We start from the raw sequence: 20,351 nt of genomic DNA on the forward strand, positions 1-20,351 counted from the left end.
GAGATGTTATATACACCATGTCCATTAATTAGTTGAGTAAAACAACTACTATCCCCCATATCCGTCAACAACATTATATGTCCGTATTTAAGAATAAGCTCCCTTCATTTTTACCCATAATTGTACTCTTTATGTACTCAGATAACCAAGTCTAATGACATAAACTTTTTAAAAGCAAAATCTAACCATATGTGAAGCAAGCAAACTAGTAAATAAATTGCTTAATTTTTGGTGATCAACATAAAGAAATGGTCTACAAAGTTTGGTGTTGAGCATTTAAAAAACAGAGAGAACAATGAAAAGCAAAATATGAACATAGTGTGATGTATTGAAAATAAAGGAAAAAAAACTCAATTCTTGCTCAACAATAAATCACTTCAACTCATGCGTGGACAAGTTGAAAGCCCAAACAAGTTTACTAAATAAAATTTTCATCATAAATTTGAAAGGATAAACAACTAACTAAAGTACTAAATTTATATCAAAGACCACTAAAATGAGTTAAAATCAGAATGATCATTCCATGAGCAAGCTTTCGTCCATGAGCAAACTGGTTTTAACTTGAGTCTCCTACTTCTTAATCATAGCAAGATGATTCTTCACTAATATGCAAGTCATAAACGACTTTACTGTTGTAAACAACATCAAAAAGAGCACATAACATTATGGCCTCTTCAATAATACCTTCTTGAATAACCTTTTCCTTCTTGGTCTATAAATCCTCTTTAGTTGAAGATGATTTCTTCACCGCTTTCACATTTGTAGTTTGATCTTGGCCAACTGAAATAATTTTCTTAAAAGTAGCATATGGTTTTGGAATAATTTTTCCCTTAAATTTTTGTAGATTTGCCATGCTTTTTTCCCATTTTGTGAGTATTGAAGGTCACTTGGCTCTTACATTCAATATTACAAAACTTCACAAGAAAAGTTTTCAACAATTTTGGGAGCAGCAATATAACCAAGACCAGCTCTTTTATTGAGAATCAATTTACAACATGACGGATCCTATTAAGTAGAAGACAATTTTATAGTTTAATGTAAAACTAATTTCAAAAAATAAAAAGGTGTAAACGTATATCTACTTTTATAAATGATGAAAAGACATATATTGTGAAATTTTGCTGATATAATCCCGAGAGTGATTTTAGCAATATCTTGTTCTGCTTCTTTTCGGTGAAAAAATGTATTATGAGAAGTAAAGTTCACCTCATCTATCAATATTGTAGCCCGGAATCTTGGTGCATGTGATTTTCCTTCGTTAATATTTGTATAACATGGAAGTGTAATCCCGATCTTTGTGCATACTCCTGCAAACAATTTTTAAGCATATGATTTCCTAAAAAACCTAACAAGTTAAAACACAAGTGCATGTAATTAGAAAACATAACAATAATTACATGAAAATATAGCAATTCGATTTATTTACTAATTTGACAGATATATCGAATGTTTAACGACTTATACAAAATTAATACTTGCCAAATAAAAATAAATCATTAAAAAAATTATAATGATATAGGCTACAATAAAAATAATGACTGCAATATCACCATCAATTAAAACTTCAGTTCATTTAAAAAAATAAATTTTCTTGAACCATCTATTAAGATATTATTATGTATCTTCAAATAAAACAAACTTTTATTAGGAAATTGGGATAAAAAAATAGTAACCATTATAAAGATATTATTTTGTGATAAGGGGATTTTAAACTATTATATAAGTCACCAATTTATAATTGCTGAGCCTTTAATTAAAAGAGTGTAAAATAGTAATGTTTTAACCTCCCCGGGCCTTTGAAGTCCAGCTCAGAGCAAGCTAGGCTGTTATTAATAATCAAAAGAGCACGAACTAAACATCAAAATAAACAGTTTTAACCACGCAAGCAAAAGATGCTCCAAATAAAACAAAAAATTAAAGAAGATAGTAGAATATTTCTATAATGTTCATAAAAGAAGATTCAGATTACAAAGCTCCATAAGTTAGTTTTTTTTATCTTTAAACCAGTTGCAATAAATACCATTGAGCTCTCAAAACTCCAAAATTTATAATAAATACACACCAAAATTACTAATCAATTTTGGAGCTTATATTAAAAAATCTAAAACCCAAAACTCACAACAACGATAAATAATACATTTGTATCACAAAACACAAAGAGACAAAAAATATTGTCAAAACTTAGATCCAACTATCCACTAGCTAGCTTTGATGTGTGTTCTTATAATTTTTTATTATGACAACCATTTCAAAATTTAAAATTTAAAGGCATTTTTTATTCACTCAGCCTGTATCAACCCAACCATCATGGATTTGGCAATTTTTCTTTGCAAGGGAGTGTATAATTTTCCATAAATCATGATTGGCAATTGAGTAAAAATATTGAACTCAAGTTAGAACATTAAACATTAATGCATTAAAATCCCATCAAATTAATCCTATATTCAAAGATGTTATAATTACTTCACTTGAAAAATGCCAAATCATATATATATATATACTGACATGAAGGCTACTTGATACTAGCTCATCAGCAATGTCATAAACATATATATATATTAGAAAATATATATAAAATAAAGTGGTGCAAAAAAACATAATATAAAAGTAGGTAAAATCTTTGTATTTTTTTAGGATCCATAACATCAATATAGAATTTGTACTACAAAAAAGTAGATTATTAGCGTCTAAAAATTAGACACTAAAAGAAAAAGGATGCTAAAATATACTTTAGCAATCAATGAAAGACCACATTCACCAAGTTTCATGGTCTTCATGAAATTCTCCAATCTAGAGACGTTATATACACCATCTCCATCAATTAGTTGAGTAGAACAACTACTATCCCCCATATCCGTCAACAATATGATATGCCCATATTTAAGAATAAGCTCCCTTCATTTTTACCCACAATTGTATTCTATATGTACTCAGATAATCAAGTCTAATGACATAAACTTCTTAAAAGTAAAATCTAATCATATGTGAATCAAGCAAAATAGTAAAGAAATTGCTTAATTTTTGGTGATCAACATAAAGAAATGGTCTATAAAGTTAGGTGTTGAACAACTAAAAATAGAGATAACAATGAAAAGCAAAATATGAGCATAGTGTGATGTATAGAAAATAAAAGAAAAAAACTCAATTCTTGCTCAACAATAAATCACTTCAACTCATGCGTGGATATGTTGAAAGCCCAAACAAGTTCACTAAATAAAATTTTTAGAATAACTTTGAAAAGAAAGACAACTAATTAAAGTACTAAATTTATATCAAAGCCACTTAAAGGAGTTGAAAGAAGAATGATCATTCCAAGGGCAAGCTTTTGGCCATGAGCAAACTGATTTTAACTTGAGTCTCCTGCTTCTTAAACAGCAAGATGTTTCTTCTCATTAATATGCGAGTCATAAATGACTTTACTGTTGCAAACAACATCGCAAAGAGCACATACCATTATGGCCTCTTCAGCAGCACCTCCTTGAACAATCTTATCCTTCTTGGTCTGCAAATCCTCTTTAGTTGAAGATGGTTTCTTCACCGCTTTCACATTTGTAATTTTATCTTGATCAACTGAAATATTTTTCTTAGAAGTAGTAGATGGCCTTGGAATAAATTTTTCCTTCAATTTTTGCAGATTTGCCATGTGTTTTTTCCCATTTTGTGAGTATTGAAGGTCACTTGGTTTTTACATTCAAACTTACAAACTTCATAAGAAAAGTTTTCAATAATTTTGGAAGCAGCAATGTAACCAAGACCAACTCTTTCATTGAGGATCACTTTACAACATGTCTGGTCTTATTAAGTAAAAGTCAATTTTATAGTATAATATAAAATTAATTCCAAAAAATAAAAAAGGTGTACTAGTATATCTACTTTTATAAATGATGAAAAGAGATACCTTGTGAAATTTTACTGATATAATTCCGAGAGCGATTTTAGCAACATCTTATTCTGCTTCTTTTGATGAAAAAATGTATTATGAGAAGTAAAGTTCACCCCATCTATCAATATTGTAGATCGGAACCTTGGTGCATGTGTTTTCCTTCGTTAACATTTGTATAACATGAAATTGATAATCCCGATCTTTGTGCATACTCCTGCAAAATGATTTTTATGCATATGGTTTTCTAAAAAACCTAACAAGTTAAAACACAAGTGCTTGTAATTAGAAAACATATCAATAATTACATGAAAACATGGCAATTCGATTTATTTACTAATTTGATAGATATAATTAATGAATGTTTAACGAGTTATACAAAATTATTACTTGCCCAAATAAAAATAAATCATTAAAAAAATTACAATGATTCATGTTACAATAAAATAATGACTTCAATATCACCATCAAAACTTCACTTCATTTAAAAAAATAAAATTTTCTTGAACCATCTATAAAGATATTATTATGTATCTTCAAATAAAACAAATTTTTATTAGGAAATTGGGATTAAAAAAGTAGTAATCATTATAAAGATATTGTTATATGATAAGGAGATTTTAAATCATTATCTAAGTCATCAATTTATAATTGTTGAACCTTCAATTCAAATAGTGTAAAATAGCAATGTTTTAACCTCTCCGGACCTTTGAAGTCCAGCTCAGAGCAAGTTATGTTGTTATTAATAATCAAAAAAGCACCAACTGACATCAAAACAAGCAAGTCTCATCCGCACAAGCAAAAGAAGCTCCAAACATATTAAAAAATTAAAGAAGATAGCATAATCTTTTTGCAATGTTCATGTTGACCTCTATTTTGGCGTCGGTCACTTGCACAATCTTGACACTTTCATATTTCATAGATCAAGTCATTTGCTTGTATGTTGCACTGTTGTGTTGATGAAGGATCACCTTGCGTATGTTACCTCGGCTCATCATCAGCCTTAGGATTTACTCCTTTTGATCACATGTTGTTCTCTTATCATGTTTTAAAATACATGTGATTAGATTGATGCCGATTCGATGTGATTTCACGTGTTTGAGTCTTTATCACGCATCTTTGTTTCTCATTTAATATCTTGTGATAAGAAGCTTGTTTGGTAAAACGGATCACATGAGCGTATCTGGTCGTTAAGTCCTTTTAAATGAGCCCATCAATATCTTTATCGGGTTTCATTTGAATTGTGTGGAACATGTTGAACATATCTCACTATTTAAGTATTATTTAAACACTATTTGAGTATTATTTAGATAATAATTTAGATTTTATTTAATTAATCATATAAGCATTATTTTAATTATAATTAAATCATTATTTAAAATTAATATTTAAATATTACTCAAATTGTTATTAACATACTATTTAAATTATTTTTTCTTTTATACATATAAACATATAATAAAATATTATTTAACTTAAAAGTTTATTATTATCATTTTTTTATTTTTATATGATTCTCTCATTCATATAAGACAAAGACAACAAATTTTTTACTCCATTTAAAATCTTTACATTAACGTAAAGCTTGGTCTGTTGCTGATTTTAAATATTGCTGTATACTTCTTGTGGGCTGAGCGAAACTCTAGGAAACATAATGGGAGGATGGCTTGTGCCGTTACTCTTGCTAAGAGAATTTTCAGAACTGTTTACCTGAAATTAGATAGTTGGAAATGTGGAAAATTGATAAAAGAAAAACTAATGGTCTCCTACCATTAATTGGCCTTCTGCTGGGGCATTTCCTTTTCAATGACAATTCTGTAAATGGGAGGTTGGGAATTCACTGCTTGAGCTTGGAAGTTTGCTGCTCGAGCTTGGAGGTTGGCTGCTTGTTTTGGGGCAATTCCTATTTTTGCTGGAAGGGATATTCGAAGGTTTTCTGTGCAGACATTTGTTCTTTCCGGATGAACAGTTGGTTTTTGATGAAGTGCTGGGAATTTAATGGAAATCTTCTCTTTCTGCTGTGGCGCTGGACGGTATTTTTTTGGCAGGTCATATTTTACAATGGATTTGCTGGTGGCATAACCTTGCTGCCCGAATTCTTTTGCCATCGCTGATTCGTCGGATTCGAGTTTTTTGTTTGGGCAGGTTTTTTTGGGTCTTGGACGATGATGAACCCTGCCACTCCTTTTGGACGGTCTACGGGCAACCAAAGGAGACAGACCGCCTCATGATTGGAATATCTATTTTTGAGTCCAGGCCAGACAGAATTTCTGTCTGTTTTTTTTTTTTTGTTCTTCTTTTTGGGGTTTATAGTTGATTATAAATTCAATTTTGCTGGTTGCCCTCTTTTTGTTTTGGCAACCTTTTTCTTTGAATTTATCTTTGTAATCATCTTGATTTTTTTTTTAATAGAATGGGCTAAGCCCTCATTTCACCCAAAAAAAAAAGATATGGCAACTAGTGATTTCCTTTTTCATAAAAAAGGAGCAAACGTTCCGGCTCAACTTTCAAGAATAAAAAAAGGGCTCTAGAGCAGCTCCCTCCTCTCAAGTATGGAGCAGCAGACTCACGCTTCTCAAGGACAAGAAGGCTGAAGCTCGCCCCATTTTTTTCTCCCGAGACACGGAGAGCCCGGAGCTTCCTCTCTCTGGTCGTGAGAAATCCCCAACCGAAGCCTCCCTCACCCTTTGGCTTATCCCGGTTGTAAGATACCCTGACCAGCAGCCTTTAATCGGATCTCATCATCTCCGCCCCTCGCCCACGCAACCGCAGCCGACGACCCTTACCAGCTGCTCGACTTCTCGAGTCGAATCTGAGCCCAGGCCGGCGAATGGCAGCTCACCGACCTCGCCTCCGACCCAGCTTTTACCCTCGACGCCGAGCTCAGATCCTATCGGTTAGGTTCTCTATCGGTTAGGTTCTCCAGCCACCCACACTTTCTACAAGACCAAATCGAAGAAGAAACGTAAGCAAGGGGGAATTCCACAAATCGACTCAGAACAAATTTATAGATGCAAATGAAGGACAAGAAGGTACATTGTTTTATTTGCTTCCTCCTATAAAAACAAATTCAGTCTATTTGCAGAGGACTCTTAACTGAGCTAGTTGTTTGCTCTTTAATATTGGAAAGGCTTTTGGTAGAGTTGATGAAAACCTTCCACATTTTTTTTATTATTTTTTTTATTTCATATCCGGTCTCGTCAATGTGAGATACTGGAGACTTCCAATGATTCGGCGATAGGTGAGCGCGTCAAAGAGCGGAGGATCCTCGGATTTTAGAGCTGTAATTTTGGTGATAGACGGATTAGCGACCGGATTACATTTTGGTAATCCGGCCATTTGTAATATAGATTTGGCATAAGAGCTTTGAGAAAGAAAATACTTATCATGGGAGTGATCGATTTTGATGCCGAGGAAGTGGTTAGCCGCGCCGAGTTGCTTCATAGTGAATTTGCCCGTGAGCTTAGTAACCAGTTCGGTCATTGCTTGGACATTGTTCCCCGTAAGAAGGATATCATCTACATATACTAGTAGATAGATATGTGTGGCGCCTTCGTGAAAGATAAGGAGAGACGGATCAGCTTGGATGTGAGAAAATCCAATTTGACGAAGATAATTGGTAAAGGTAGTGAACCACTGGCGCGGAGCTTGACGCAACCCGTAGATAGCTTTCTGTAGCCGGCAAACATGAGACGGATTGGTGGCGTCTTCAAAGCCCTTCGGTTGCCGCATGAAGACCGTTTCGGTGATGTCGCCGTGCAAGAAAGCATTGGCTACGTCTAGTTGTTGAACCGGCCAGTTGTGAAAGAGAGCGACCGTGAAAAGTATTCGTATAGTGGGTAGTTTGGCCACGGGACTGAAAGTGTCTTGATAGTTGATGCCGAGCTCCTGCTGATTCCCTTGTGCAACTAACCGCGCTTTAAATCTAGCTACCGAACCGTCAGAGTTGTATTTTGTGCAATACGTCCATTTGGAGCCAAGTACAGGGGCATTAGGCGGAGGTGGCACCATGGTCCAGGTGCCCTGTTGCTGGAGAGTGAAGAACTCCTGAGCCATTGCTTGACGCCAGTGAAACTGTTTGGAGGCGTCATTATACGTGGTGGGATCAGCGATAGCTTGATCTTTATGAATGAGATTGAGACGCTGAACCGGCTTGAGAGAGCCAGTCTTATATCTGGTAGTCATCGGATGGCTGGTGATAGGAGGAACGGGTGATGCTGCCGTAGCGTGATAGTTAGTGGAGGAAGGCGGAGTCTCATGACGACTAGGAGAATGACTCGAGTTCGGCAAAGCAGCATCAACCGTTGTGAGCGGCTGGCAACATTTTGGTAACACCGAGGGTGGTATAAGCAGAGATGTAGGGGGTGAAGTTGCTTCGGAAACAGAGGTGGAGCTGCTGTCATGAAAAGGAAAATGTAATTCATTAAATTGAACATTTCGAGAGATTAAAATTTTATTGTTTGCTGGATTAAGGCAACGATAGCCCTTTGACACATCAGAATAACCCAGAAATACACAAGGTTGAGACGTTGGCATGAGCTTGTTGCGATGTATAGTCGGTATAAGGGGATAGCATTGACAACCAAACACCCGCAGATGTTGATATGATGGTTGAATGCCGAACATTTTAGTGAGCGGAGTCATATTGTTAATGGTCAGAGAAGGGAGGCGATTGATTAGGTAAACAGCCGTTTGAGCCGCCTCAAGCCAAAATGTCAAAGGAAGAGCAGCCGTGTGAAGAAGAGTGCGGGTGGTAGAAATAATGTGACGATGCTTTCTTTCCGCCACGCCATTTTGTTGTGGAGTGTAGGCACACGAGTATTGGTGTTTAATCCCTGCAGTTTTGGTGAAATTCTGAAAAGCATTATTAATAAACTCACCACCGCCGTCGGTTCGAATTGTTTTGAGTTTAAGTGACGTTTGACGTTCAATGAAGTTAGTAAAAGAAATAAAGGTGTTAGTAACATCAGATTTGTGCAGAATAGGAAATAACCAAGTAAAACGAGAGAAGTCATCGACGAATATAACATAATAGCTAAAACCTTGATGAGACTGAGTTGGGGAAGGTCCCCAAACGTCAGAGTGGACGAGTTCCAGAGGGGAACTTGTGCGGCTAACCGAATTATCAAAGACAAGTTTGTGACCTTTACAAGACATACAAGAATTACAAACAGACTTAAGCGGTAAAATACGTAAAGAGGGATTGTAGTTGGAGATGTGCTGCAAGACTTGGTGATGGGGATGCCCGAGCCTGCGGTGCCACTGATCAGTGGATGCCTGGAATGTACTCAGTGCGGTAGACGGGTAGCTGGATCCAGTTGATGATATCTTGTAGATTCCTTGGCTGCACGGTCCTTCAAGTAAAACTTGATTTGTCGACCGATCCTTAAATACAAAACCACGTTCATCAAATGTAATTGAGATATGGTTATCCCTTACTAAATTCGAAATAGACAGAAGATTAAATGCGAGAGAAGGTATATGTAAAAGTTTAGATAAAAAAATCTTACGATCCGGGGTAGGAAGAATGCCCGAGCCAGAATGGGCAATTGGGACAGATCTTCCATCCCCAAGCGTTACCGTGTCTTGGCCAGAGTAGGAGTTGTACGCTTCAAGATTTCCAATTGAATTCGTCATGTGAGATGACGCGCCGGAATCAAGATACCAATCGGTTGTGGATGGTCCGTCAGTATGGGCAGCGAGCGCATTGTTTGTTTTGTTCTGAGAATTTGGTGGAGTGTAATTGGGATTGAGACGATGCCAACACGCCTCGGCACTGTGACCTTTCTTCTTGCATATTTGACAGATAACAGTCGTGGTGGAAGACGTCCCTTGCGTTGGAACATTGTTATTCGGTTGTCTGCCGCGGCCGCGTCGGCCCCGTCCACGAACGGAGTACAAGGCAGACTGAGTTTCCGGGACTTTTGGAAATTTTTGAGCTGCTATCTTGAGATGGATCTCCTCACTTATGAGAAGAGCGTAGAGAGTGTCGAGAGACAGCGAACCTTGCATCGTGCGAATGGTGGTGGTAAAGGGCTGGTATGCCGGAGGTAGACCATTCAGAATGTAAATGATGACATCCTCAGGATCGACGGTCGAGCCGGCTGAGGCAATTTGATCCACGATTTTCTTGATCTCAGTGAGATACTGAGTCATGGACATCGTTTGCATCGAAATGTTGTGAAGCTCGTGTTTCAATTGAATCACCTTAGATCGATTAGAGGCTTGAAACCGAGTGTGGAGAGTTGTCCAAATATCATAGGTTGATTCAAGATGTATTACATAAGGAAGGACCGCCGGAGATATGGTTGAGCACATCGCCGTCGCCAAGTTTTGGTCGGTGACCAGCCAAGATTGAGAATCTTGATTTGGATCAAGATTTTCGGACAGAGTTTTGGATTGAAGAAATCCTGCGAATCCATTTGCCCGAAAAAGTTTGGCGATTTGAGTGCTCCAGATCGGGAAATTGTCCGGAGTGAGTGCGTACGGTACCAAGAACTTGAGATTGGAGATGACGAATTTTAACGAGGAGGAGATGACCGGAGAAGAGGCGGCGGCAGCAGATGCTGTACCGGTGGATGAGGTCGCCGGAGCTTGATTGGCCATGGCGAAGGACCTCAAGAACGCCCAGCTCGTGATACCATGTAGAAATTTACAGAACAGAGGAGATAAAGTAAAGTGAAGAATATTATTGATCTATATCTTTCTCTATACAGACAATACATTTATATATATAATAGTATACTAGGAGAGGTACACATGTAATAATCTGATTGGTTCAAATGGCAGCATACGTCTGATTGGTTTAAATGGCAGCAGATGTAAATATAATTAGCTGCTCTTAACATCCCCCCTCAAACTGGGTGTAGGATGAAACAGTCAGTTTGCTGCGAAGAATCTTGAACCGCGGTGTAGACAGCGGTTTGGTTAGAACGTCTGCAATTTGATCAATAGTACTAATGGGTAGAAGAAGAATGACTTTGTTTAAGATGTGATCGCGTATGAAACGTTGATCAATTTCGATGTGCTTGGTGCGAGCGTGAAAAACTGGGTTGTTAGCGAGAGCAATGGTAGACGTATTATCACAAAATATTTCCACCGGTTCGGATTGAGTAACGCCAAATTCAGCAAGAAGACGTTTGATCCAAATGGTGTCAGCAGTGGCTGAGGCGAGGGCCCTATATTCCGATTCGGTGGATGAGCGGGACACCGTGTTTTGTTTCTTGACAGACCACGAGATCAGCGTGTCGCCCAGAAACGTACAGAACCCGGTTGTAGATCGGCGGGTGGCTGGATCAGAAGCCCAGTCCGCGTCGGAATAAGTTCGAAGGAGAAGAGTGGATTTTGTAATTGGCAATCCAAAGTCCAGAGATCCTTGAATGTAGCGAAGAAGTTTCTTTAGCATGACCGTGTGAATTGGCTCGGGACTGTGCATATGCTGGGAGAGCATGTTGACGGCATAGGCGATGTCCGGTCTCGTCAATGTGAGATACTGGAGACTTCCAATGATTCGGCGATAGGTGAGCGCGTCAAAGAGCGGAGGATCCTCGGATTTTAGAGCTGTAATTTTGGTGATAGACGGATTAGCGACCGGATTACATTTTGGTAATCCGGCCATTTGTATTATAGATTTGGCATATGAGCTTTGAGAAAGAAAATACTTATCATGGGTGTGATCTATTTTGATGCCGAGGAAGTGGTTTGCCTCTCCGAGTTGCTTCATAGTGAATTTTTCCTTGAGCTTAGCAACCAGTGCTGCCATGGCTTGGACGTTGTTCCCCGTAAGAAGAATATCATCTACATATACTAGTAGATAGATATGTGTGACGCCTTCGTGAAATATAAGGAGAGACGGGTCGGCTTGACTATGAGAAAACCCAATTTGACGAAGATAGTTGGTGAAGGTAGTGAACCATTGGCGCGGAGCTTGACGCAACCCGTAGATTGCTTTTTGTAGACGGCAGACATGAGACGGATTGATCCCCAGCTGAAGCCTCCCTCACCCTTTGGCTTATCCCGGTGCTGACGACCCTTGGCAGCTGCTCGACTCCTCGAGTCGAATCTGAGCCCAGGCCGGCTAATGGCAGCTCACCAACCTCGCCTCCGACCCAGCTCTTACACTCGACGCTGAGCTCAGATCCTATCGGTTAGGTTCTCCAGCCACCCACACTTTCTACAAGACCAAATCGAAGAAGAAACGTAAGCAAGGGGGAATTCCACAAATCGACTCAGAACAAATTTATAGATGCAAATGAAGGACAAGAAGGTACATTGTTTTATTTGCTTCCTCCTATAAAAACAAATTCAGTCTATTTGCAGAGGACTCTTAACTGAGCTAGTTGTTTGCTCTTTAATATTGGAAAGGCTTTTGGTAGAGTTGATGAAAACCTTCCACATTTTTTTTATTATTTTTTTTATTTCATAACTATCAACTTCTCATTATTCTTTCATGCAAATATGAAGACTAAATTGTCTGTGATAGAAACATGTGTTTGTAACTGGAAAGTTGTAATGATAACCAAGTCTCTTTAATCTGTGATTGACTATAGATAGAGAAGTTAATTGTATCAAGATTGATATTTATAATTTATTTGGAATGACATAGTATTGATTCTTTGACTAAAAAAAAAGGAACTTGTGAATTTTGTTGTCTTATGGGAATGATTATATTTGGTACTGCCATATAGATTCCTGTTCTGCAAATAATTTCTATTTTCATTATGCCTTAGACATTTGTCAAGCTTTGCCTCTTGTTCAATCACTAAGATTGCAGACATCTGTATATATGCCTTAGCTACATATCTTTAAGTTTTGTTTTTCAGATAACTCATTTGCTTAGGAGATGAAGGCTCATGTTAAATGCGCGAATTGATATTAATATTCGATAGATAAATCTACTGGACATTTTTATTGAGATGAGAGAAGTCTGCATCCTTGAAATAATATTTGAAATAACATTTGCTTATCTTAGAAATAAAATTTTATAATTATGTGAATGAAAGCATATGTTAGATTTAATTTATTTCAAATGAATTCACATTGATGTGCTATTTTTTTAATTAATTTCGCATGACTCCCATGGTAATCGTCTCTACATCTCCAATGTATCATTCATGCATCTTAAAGCTTTTGTTGATGATAAAATGAAATGGGTCCTTAGGGCATCTCCAACCGAAAAACTCATTTTTCACTCCAAAATGCAGTAATACACGAAAATGCAGTAACTTGTCTCCAACCGAACTCCATTTTCTAACACCAAAAAAAGAATATTCTTAGTATATTCTTTCCCATATTTCATTTTACATATTTTTAATCATTAATATTATTTATCGAATTTTTGAATTAAATCTAATATAATTAAAACAAATATTTTTTGCTCAATAAAATAATTTGTAATATAAATATGTCATAAATAAATATTTAGTTAATAAATTGAAAATTACATTAGAACACATAAATAAGAACGAGAAAAATACAAGGCAACTAAACATTAGATTTTGATTTTTTTTTGGGCATTGTACTTCTCAATATCTTTTAATATCCTCTAATAAGATATATATATACAGTTTAATACTTTTTATGAAAACTTGTAAATATTCATACATGTATACCTTTGAAATCTTTAGCGACGATGCTTTCGTTCTTTTCATGTCAGCTTACTAATTAGTTTAATTGATGAAGTAATAACTTTAGTAGAAATTGATCTTTGATTCATCGTATTCATTTCCCTATTCTTTTTTTATATATATGTAAAAAAAAATCAAGATAATTTGTAATTTGTTTCGCATGGCTTACAAATAATTAGAGAGTGTTCATATGTAAATACATATTCAAACTTTTTCATCAATTGATTTTTGAGAAAATTTCAGAATATATCTAAGCTTCTTTACTTATCAAATTAATTATGGTTGATCAACACAAAAAGGGAAGACTATGTTGGACAAATTGCACTCTTTTATATCTCATCAGCGTATGTTTAATTATGAAAGTTTACGAAGAATTGTTGGAAGGCTTATGTGCTTGTTTAAGTTGTATATTTGAGTATTTAATGCAAATACGAACATCATGTGTAACATCGTATGATTCGCCCATACATTCATGCTAGGAACAGAAGTTTGTATAATAAAAATTTTGAGTTCGTACAAATGAATTGGTATGCTAATCAAAAATAGAGAATGTTCCATATAAACGTCGTCCGTTTATGTTTAGCAGAGCATGTTATTATTAATTATCAATTGCATAAGGATATCATACACCATTCTTTATGTTATTTTCATTTGTCAATATACAACATGTATAATGTTTGCATTAATACAAATGTTAGATTTCTTTGATTAGTATGAAATTAAATATACCACAATTCATGTGATTAAAAATTGCCTTAAATATAATTTCACTCAATGGTTTCGTGGGTCTCAAAATATAGTATGATTAAAGTTACTTCATTTAATCTCTCATGTTATGTCTATATGTATAATAACTTTCAAATGTCATATCTGGTTTCATTGGCATAACAATTTGAAGATCAAAATGCATGAATTTCTGACACCTTCTTATCTCTTTGCGTTGCTTGCGAGGTACATCGGGAGCTACTTGGACAAATAAGCTTGGACAATGTATACGAGCATCAGTCGCCCCCATTCATTCCGGTGAGGGTGTTACGGGCGGAACCACCGGGTCATAGCCCCTAGTGTAGTAAGTTTCCTAAAACTTAGAAAGCCCTTTAGAAGCCCTCATGCTTGCACACTTTCCAACCTTAAGACCCTATAGAAACTTCAATTATTAGATTATTTTCTTGTATTATTTCTATTTATAGATCTCTAAACCCATTGATACACATACGAATGTTCAAAGGGTTAGAAATGAACTTTCTTTCGTCCTCTTTAACACTACTACACTAGTGACACCTAAGGAAAAAAATTAAAAACCGAGTCTTATATAATATAGATTTAGGATGCATGCTCCTTTTAAGATAGAAACCATCAAAACATAGAAATTCTAGGATTAATGTGCCTTAATCTATTAATAACTAATCAATAAAATTGATAATAATCCAAGTCAAAACACACTAAAACACTTAACTTTTAATCAAACCATAATTAACATACATAACCACTAAAATACAAAACTTGAACATACACTTGAATTATGTCTAACCAACTCATTAATCAACTTCTAACAAACCTAAAACTTAAAAGATGTAGACTAACTCAGGAGAGTAAGCCTAAACTAAAACTTGCTAAAAATGAAAGACTTCTAAAACTCAAACTTTAATCAATTAATTACACACCTGATTTAAAACACCTTTAATATCGAATCAAGTGAATTAAAACCTAAATAAATGAACAACATAAGAGAAACTTATTAAAAGGCTTAATCATAACCCAAAATCTATTAACTTAAAATTTAATCAAACTCTTAATTAATCCTTTAAAAATCAATCAACAAATTCCCTAATTAATAATAAATTATTTAATTCACATTTCTTCTTAATTTATAACCAATTAGATTAACTTAACAAAATTGGTTACCACTGGATAACCCAGGCCTACGAGACTATTAACTTAGTCCCAAGGAGGGTGAAATAAATCTCATGTCCTCGGTGAGCAACAAAGGTGGTGATCAAGTGAGTACTAAAATAAAACTCTTAAAATCAATTTTAAAATATTAATACTTAAACTTGAACTAAAATTACTCTTTTGTTCTTTAACAAATCAAATTACAAATAACTTAAACTAAATCATTCTACATAGGACATACCCAAAATAACACAGCCTACTAAACGCACCTAGACTTGTTTGTTAAGACACAACTTCTAGTCCTGGGATATGTCTTGTTTTCTTTCTTTTTATTTCTGTGATGTGACGCATTGCATGTGAAATGTGTGCTGATTGTTCTTGCTGTTTGTTTTAGCTTTCTATGATGATTACTAGTTTTTTTTTCTGTATTATATTGTGAGCGATATAATACCCATAGGTTATGAACGCTTTTTATACTGCGGTGTTTCTTGGATGGCCAGGGTTGGTGGCAACCTGGGTGGCTCGTTTTGATGTTTTTGGTTGCTTCTCATTTTGGATTTTATTTTCCTCCATGGATGGTCCCTCCGTGGCAATTCGGTGTTGTCTGAGTCCGACATTCTCCGATGTTCCACATCCAACTTTCAGTTTGTTTTGTTACTACTCCTCTTTGATTGTAATTTTATTGATGTGGCCTAGTGGTGGTCTTTTACTGTATCATTTTCGTTTAATTGAATTCCTTTAGTTAAAAAAACAAAAAACAAAAAACAAAAAAAAAACATTGTCATTCATAATGTTAATGCAAAAAACAATATTTAGTGTTTGGCACTCAAATAACAATTCCTTTAAATTCATTCTCATGGATAGTTATAACAATACGTATTAGGGCTGCAAGCGAACCAAACGTTCGACGAGCTACTCGTTGTTCGGTTCGATTAAAACTTGTTTGTGATCGTTTAATTAACTAAACAAACAAACTTGAATAATATTTTAAATACTCGATTCTTAAATAAACAAACTTGAACACTAATGTGTTTGGCTCATTTATGTTCGCGAACAACATCATTTGAAGTTCGTGAACAAGCTCGATAAAAGCTCGATTCGTGTTCGATTTTGAACTCGTGAATAAGCTCGATAAAAATAATTAATATTTGACTATAAATTAATAAATATAAATAATCATTGCCTTTGTTACATAGACAATTGCTTTTATTATAAATGCGTTTGTTCATAGATATGTTCATGAACGTGTTTGTTTGATAGTTAAAAAAAAATTCGTTAAATATGTTCACGAACAAGCTCGATAAGCACTAAACGAACGAACATGAACCGAACATGAACACATATTAATTTAAATGAACCAAACATGAACACAAACAATAAAGCTAACTTCTGTAAAACAGGAAGTTAGAAGAATTAGAAGTGAACATCCTGGGATGCTTTGGCCGTAATGAGTGATCGAGTGAAAGGATCATTCAAAGTCACAAGAGCTTTTGCTGTTGGATTTTTGAAGCGGGTATTTCAGATAATACATATTTTTACATATTTATCCTTCTACTCATTATGAATTCAGCATAATGAAATTTAATGTTGAAGCAATATGATTTCTGTGATGTTTAATTGATTAATAATTATATGTTGTTACTTAATATGAATCAGGTTGCGCTCATTTCTTTTTGTATTTCACTTTGCCATTGATCAGTTCTAAAAGTGAATCTCTTCTTCATGCTATTAGGAACTGAAGCGTGCGATCGATTGTAGCTATCTTAAAAAATGATTAGAAAACTGTTGCAAGAAAAATAGATTTTTTGAAGTTGCTGCGATTATTCTTCATTTTTTCTCCTTCCGAGAGTAATATACTTTTCAATCTTTAATAGCATTAACAAAGATGTTGTTTATAAAATTTTTAATGAGTTTATTTTTTGCAATGATATTTTTTTTCTAAATGGCTTGATGAGTGGCTTTATCCTTAGAGATAGGATAAGAAATGAGCATATACGTGAAAAGGTTGGTGTAGCTCCAGTAGAAGATAAGATTAGAGATAGTGCCTTAGATGGTTTGGTCACATAAAACGGCGGCCTTCCGATGACCTGGTTAGGGGAGTAGAGGTATTAGATTTGACTTATGTTAAGAAAGATAGGGGTAGACCTAAAAAGACTTGGTTAGAAAATATTAGGAATGACCTTTCTTTATTAGATTTAAACGAGAATTTGATTTTTAATAGGACACAATTAATGGAGAAAAAGGATTCATGTAGCCGACCCCACGTAGTGGGATAAAGGCTTGATGTTGTATATTTTTTTTCTAAATGCTTTAAGCTTTTTGGAGAAAGGTATGCCTTATATATTCCATGTTGATTTTGGTGAGGTATTATATGTTTTGTACCTTCTTTACCCTTATTCTTATTGGTTATGAGCAGGTTATGAGCAGGTTGAGAAGCAATTCTTTTGTATTATATGTTTGTTTGGTTCATTACTATCTTTATGTAATTTCTATTAAGCAAACCAGTTAATACAATATTTGAGAGTGCCATGTGCTGTAGCTATGCTAGCCCAGATCATGCATGAAGCTTCTATCATTGATTCGTAACGGTTCAATCTGAACCGTCCATGTGTGATGTGTCCCCTTTACTTTACTATGCAATCATGAGATGCTTGTAATATATAGAGCTACCTTTATCAGTAAAGGGTAGAATGAATTCGGCTATACACTTTCTTCTTCCTGTTTACTTTCTTCGCTAACTTTCTTCTGCAGGTTAATCTCTTAAGCAGGTTTCTTCATGGTATCAGAGCCAAGTTTTTTCGTTCATCCTTGAACGAAATAAGTTCTAAACATCTGTCGCCTATTTCTCGATCTTCTATTCATCTTGACCTAGATGGATTCATGACCTAAATCCTCTACCTCCGTTCCTGCTACCAATATAGTCAAAATGGCGGACACCCCTATTCCTTTTCAACTGAAATTTCTCATGACTAATGTCAAAGCAGTTCTCAACATTCAGCTCACTACCGAGAACTATCCCTTTTGGAAATCGCAGATATTCAAACTCTTCACTACTAACGGATTCTATGGTTACTTGGATGGCTCTACACCCAAGCCCACTCGGATGATACCGTTTAACTTAGTAAAAGTGTTAGATTTGTTTGTGTTGACTCATATCTAAACTTATTTGTGCGTTCGTAAACCATTTTAGTTAGTATAAATTATTGTAGAAGAAGATTCAGAATTTTACTTCGCTTATTTTAATTTTATGCTATCTAATAAAGAGATCTTTGTTGCAGCTTCTTATAGGTGAGTGAGGAGCTTCAATATTTGAGGATATGGGTTAGTCTTAAGCTATATTTTTAATTTTTTATAATATTTATTTTATAATTAAATAAAATGGTATTATTTATAAATTTCTAATATTTATTTGAAAAGTTTTAATTTTTATTCATGTGCGCACTTTATGCTCAAGCAAATAAATATTAATTATTATAATTACTTATACAAATAAATTTAATAATATTTTATTTTTAAAACAATTACAATAAAATAAAATATTTATAAACAAATTTATATTTAGTTTTATTCATGCTGCAATAAAAACTAGTATAATTAAGCATCAAAAATAGTTCTTGGGACTATTCTCATGAATGATCAAAAATGATCTAAATTATTTAAAAATCCTATTTTAGTTCTGATTCTTTATATTTAGACCTAAATGATCTCAAAGAAAAACTAATTGATCTCTATTAAGAGTCAACATAAAAAATTGAGTATTTATACAGTCTGAGATTATTTTAGCAGAAATTTGATCCTTTTTCATTATTCTAAATTTTCTTTGATAAAGCTTACGAGCATGAAATATAAAATTTTCAAGTAGTTATCAGCTGAAGATATAATGATATCTAATTGGTGAATTCCTGAAGCAATTACGTTATAATAAAAGAGTTATTCATTTAAATTAATTTAATGGAGAAATTGGTAATTCCATAAAGTCGTAAGTGGCTAATGAATATCATACAAATTAAATCAATAATATTATAACGTAATCTTAAAGTAATAGTATTATTACGCTGATGAACGTAAGCTTCAATTTGGATAGTTTTACTGTTTTAAAGGTAATTTTAGTATAAAATTTCTAGTTTATTTTTTTTTTTTTTTTGTATTGAAAAATTGTTAGAAAGCAATAAAAAAGTTTTTTCCATAAGAAAAATAATCTTAGCATTAAAATCATGAAATCAAGTATAGATCATTCACTTTAGGCTTCGTTTGGACGGCTTTTTTCATTGCTTTCTAAAACAGAGTTTTAGTTTAACAAATAAAAAAAATTTTACTAAAGCTCCGTCTTGAAAGCAATAAAAAAGCCGTCCCTAACGAAGCCTTATCTGAATTTTGTTGAAGTTGGCCCAAATATAAACGGTAAGAGTCTGCTTTGATCGCTATAATATTTTATAAAGGTGATTTAAATTGAGTATAATAAAAAAAATTTTTTTAAGAATTGCTGAATATTATAAATATATTATAAAAAATAGAACAAATGATTTTCTGTAAAGTTATTATACATAGCAAATTTTTATTGTAAAAAGCAGATTTTCCTAAACCTACAAAAAATTTCTGAAAAGCAATTAAAAAATTGGGTAAAAATAATAATAATAAAACAATAATCAAATAAAGTTCTATTTACAATCTAAAAAGTAAAACAATGAGATAGTTGTGTCCCACATAGAATTAATTATTTCGTACTGAGAAACAGAACGCCGTCCGGAGGCCAATCAAGATGTGCCACGTCATCCCTTGCTCGGTTTTCTTGGCTCGGTACTGCAGCTCCGTACTGCCGACATGGCGCATCCTAGCTAGTTTCTAGATGACGTTCTACGTCCGGTCTCTACACAGAATAATTTCTCCACACAGCCTCATATGCTCCATGCATAGGACACCAAAATGGCAAAATGTGTACTTATTGGATTAAT

General features: G+C 34.5%; 1 protein-coding gene and 1 long non-coding RNA gene across 2 annotated transcripts; one reads left to right on the plus strand and one right to left on the minus strand.

The window, feature by feature from the left end:
- Window positions 1-10,721: 10,721 nt before the first annotated feature.
- LOC114579388 (uncharacterized mitochondrial protein AtMg00810-like) lies at window positions 10,722-11,642 on the minus strand. The gene has a single exon (XM_028693790.1). It carries the CDS (start codon window positions 11,640-11,642, stop codon window positions 10,722-10,724), a length of 921 nt encoding a protein of 306 aa, XP_028549623.1.
- A 1,783-nt stretch (window positions 11,643-13,425) lies between these two features.
- LOC110113874 lies at window positions 13,426-18,695 on the plus strand. The gene is made up of 3 exons (XR_002305189.2): window positions 13,426-14,575; window positions 16,800-16,912; window positions 18,151-18,695. It is a non-coding gene; the product is annotated as an uncharacterized LOC110113874 (long non-coding RNA).
- Window positions 18,696-20,351: the final 1,656 nt, after the last annotated feature.

This window comes from Dendrobium catenatum, unplaced genomic scaffold (assembly GCF_001605985.2).
Source record: "Dendrobium catenatum unplaced genomic scaffold, ASM160598v2 fragScaff_scaffold_365, whole genome shotgun sequence".
Classification (NCBI taxonomy): Eukaryota; Viridiplantae; Streptophyta; class Magnoliopsida; order Asparagales; family Orchidaceae; genus Dendrobium; species Dendrobium catenatum.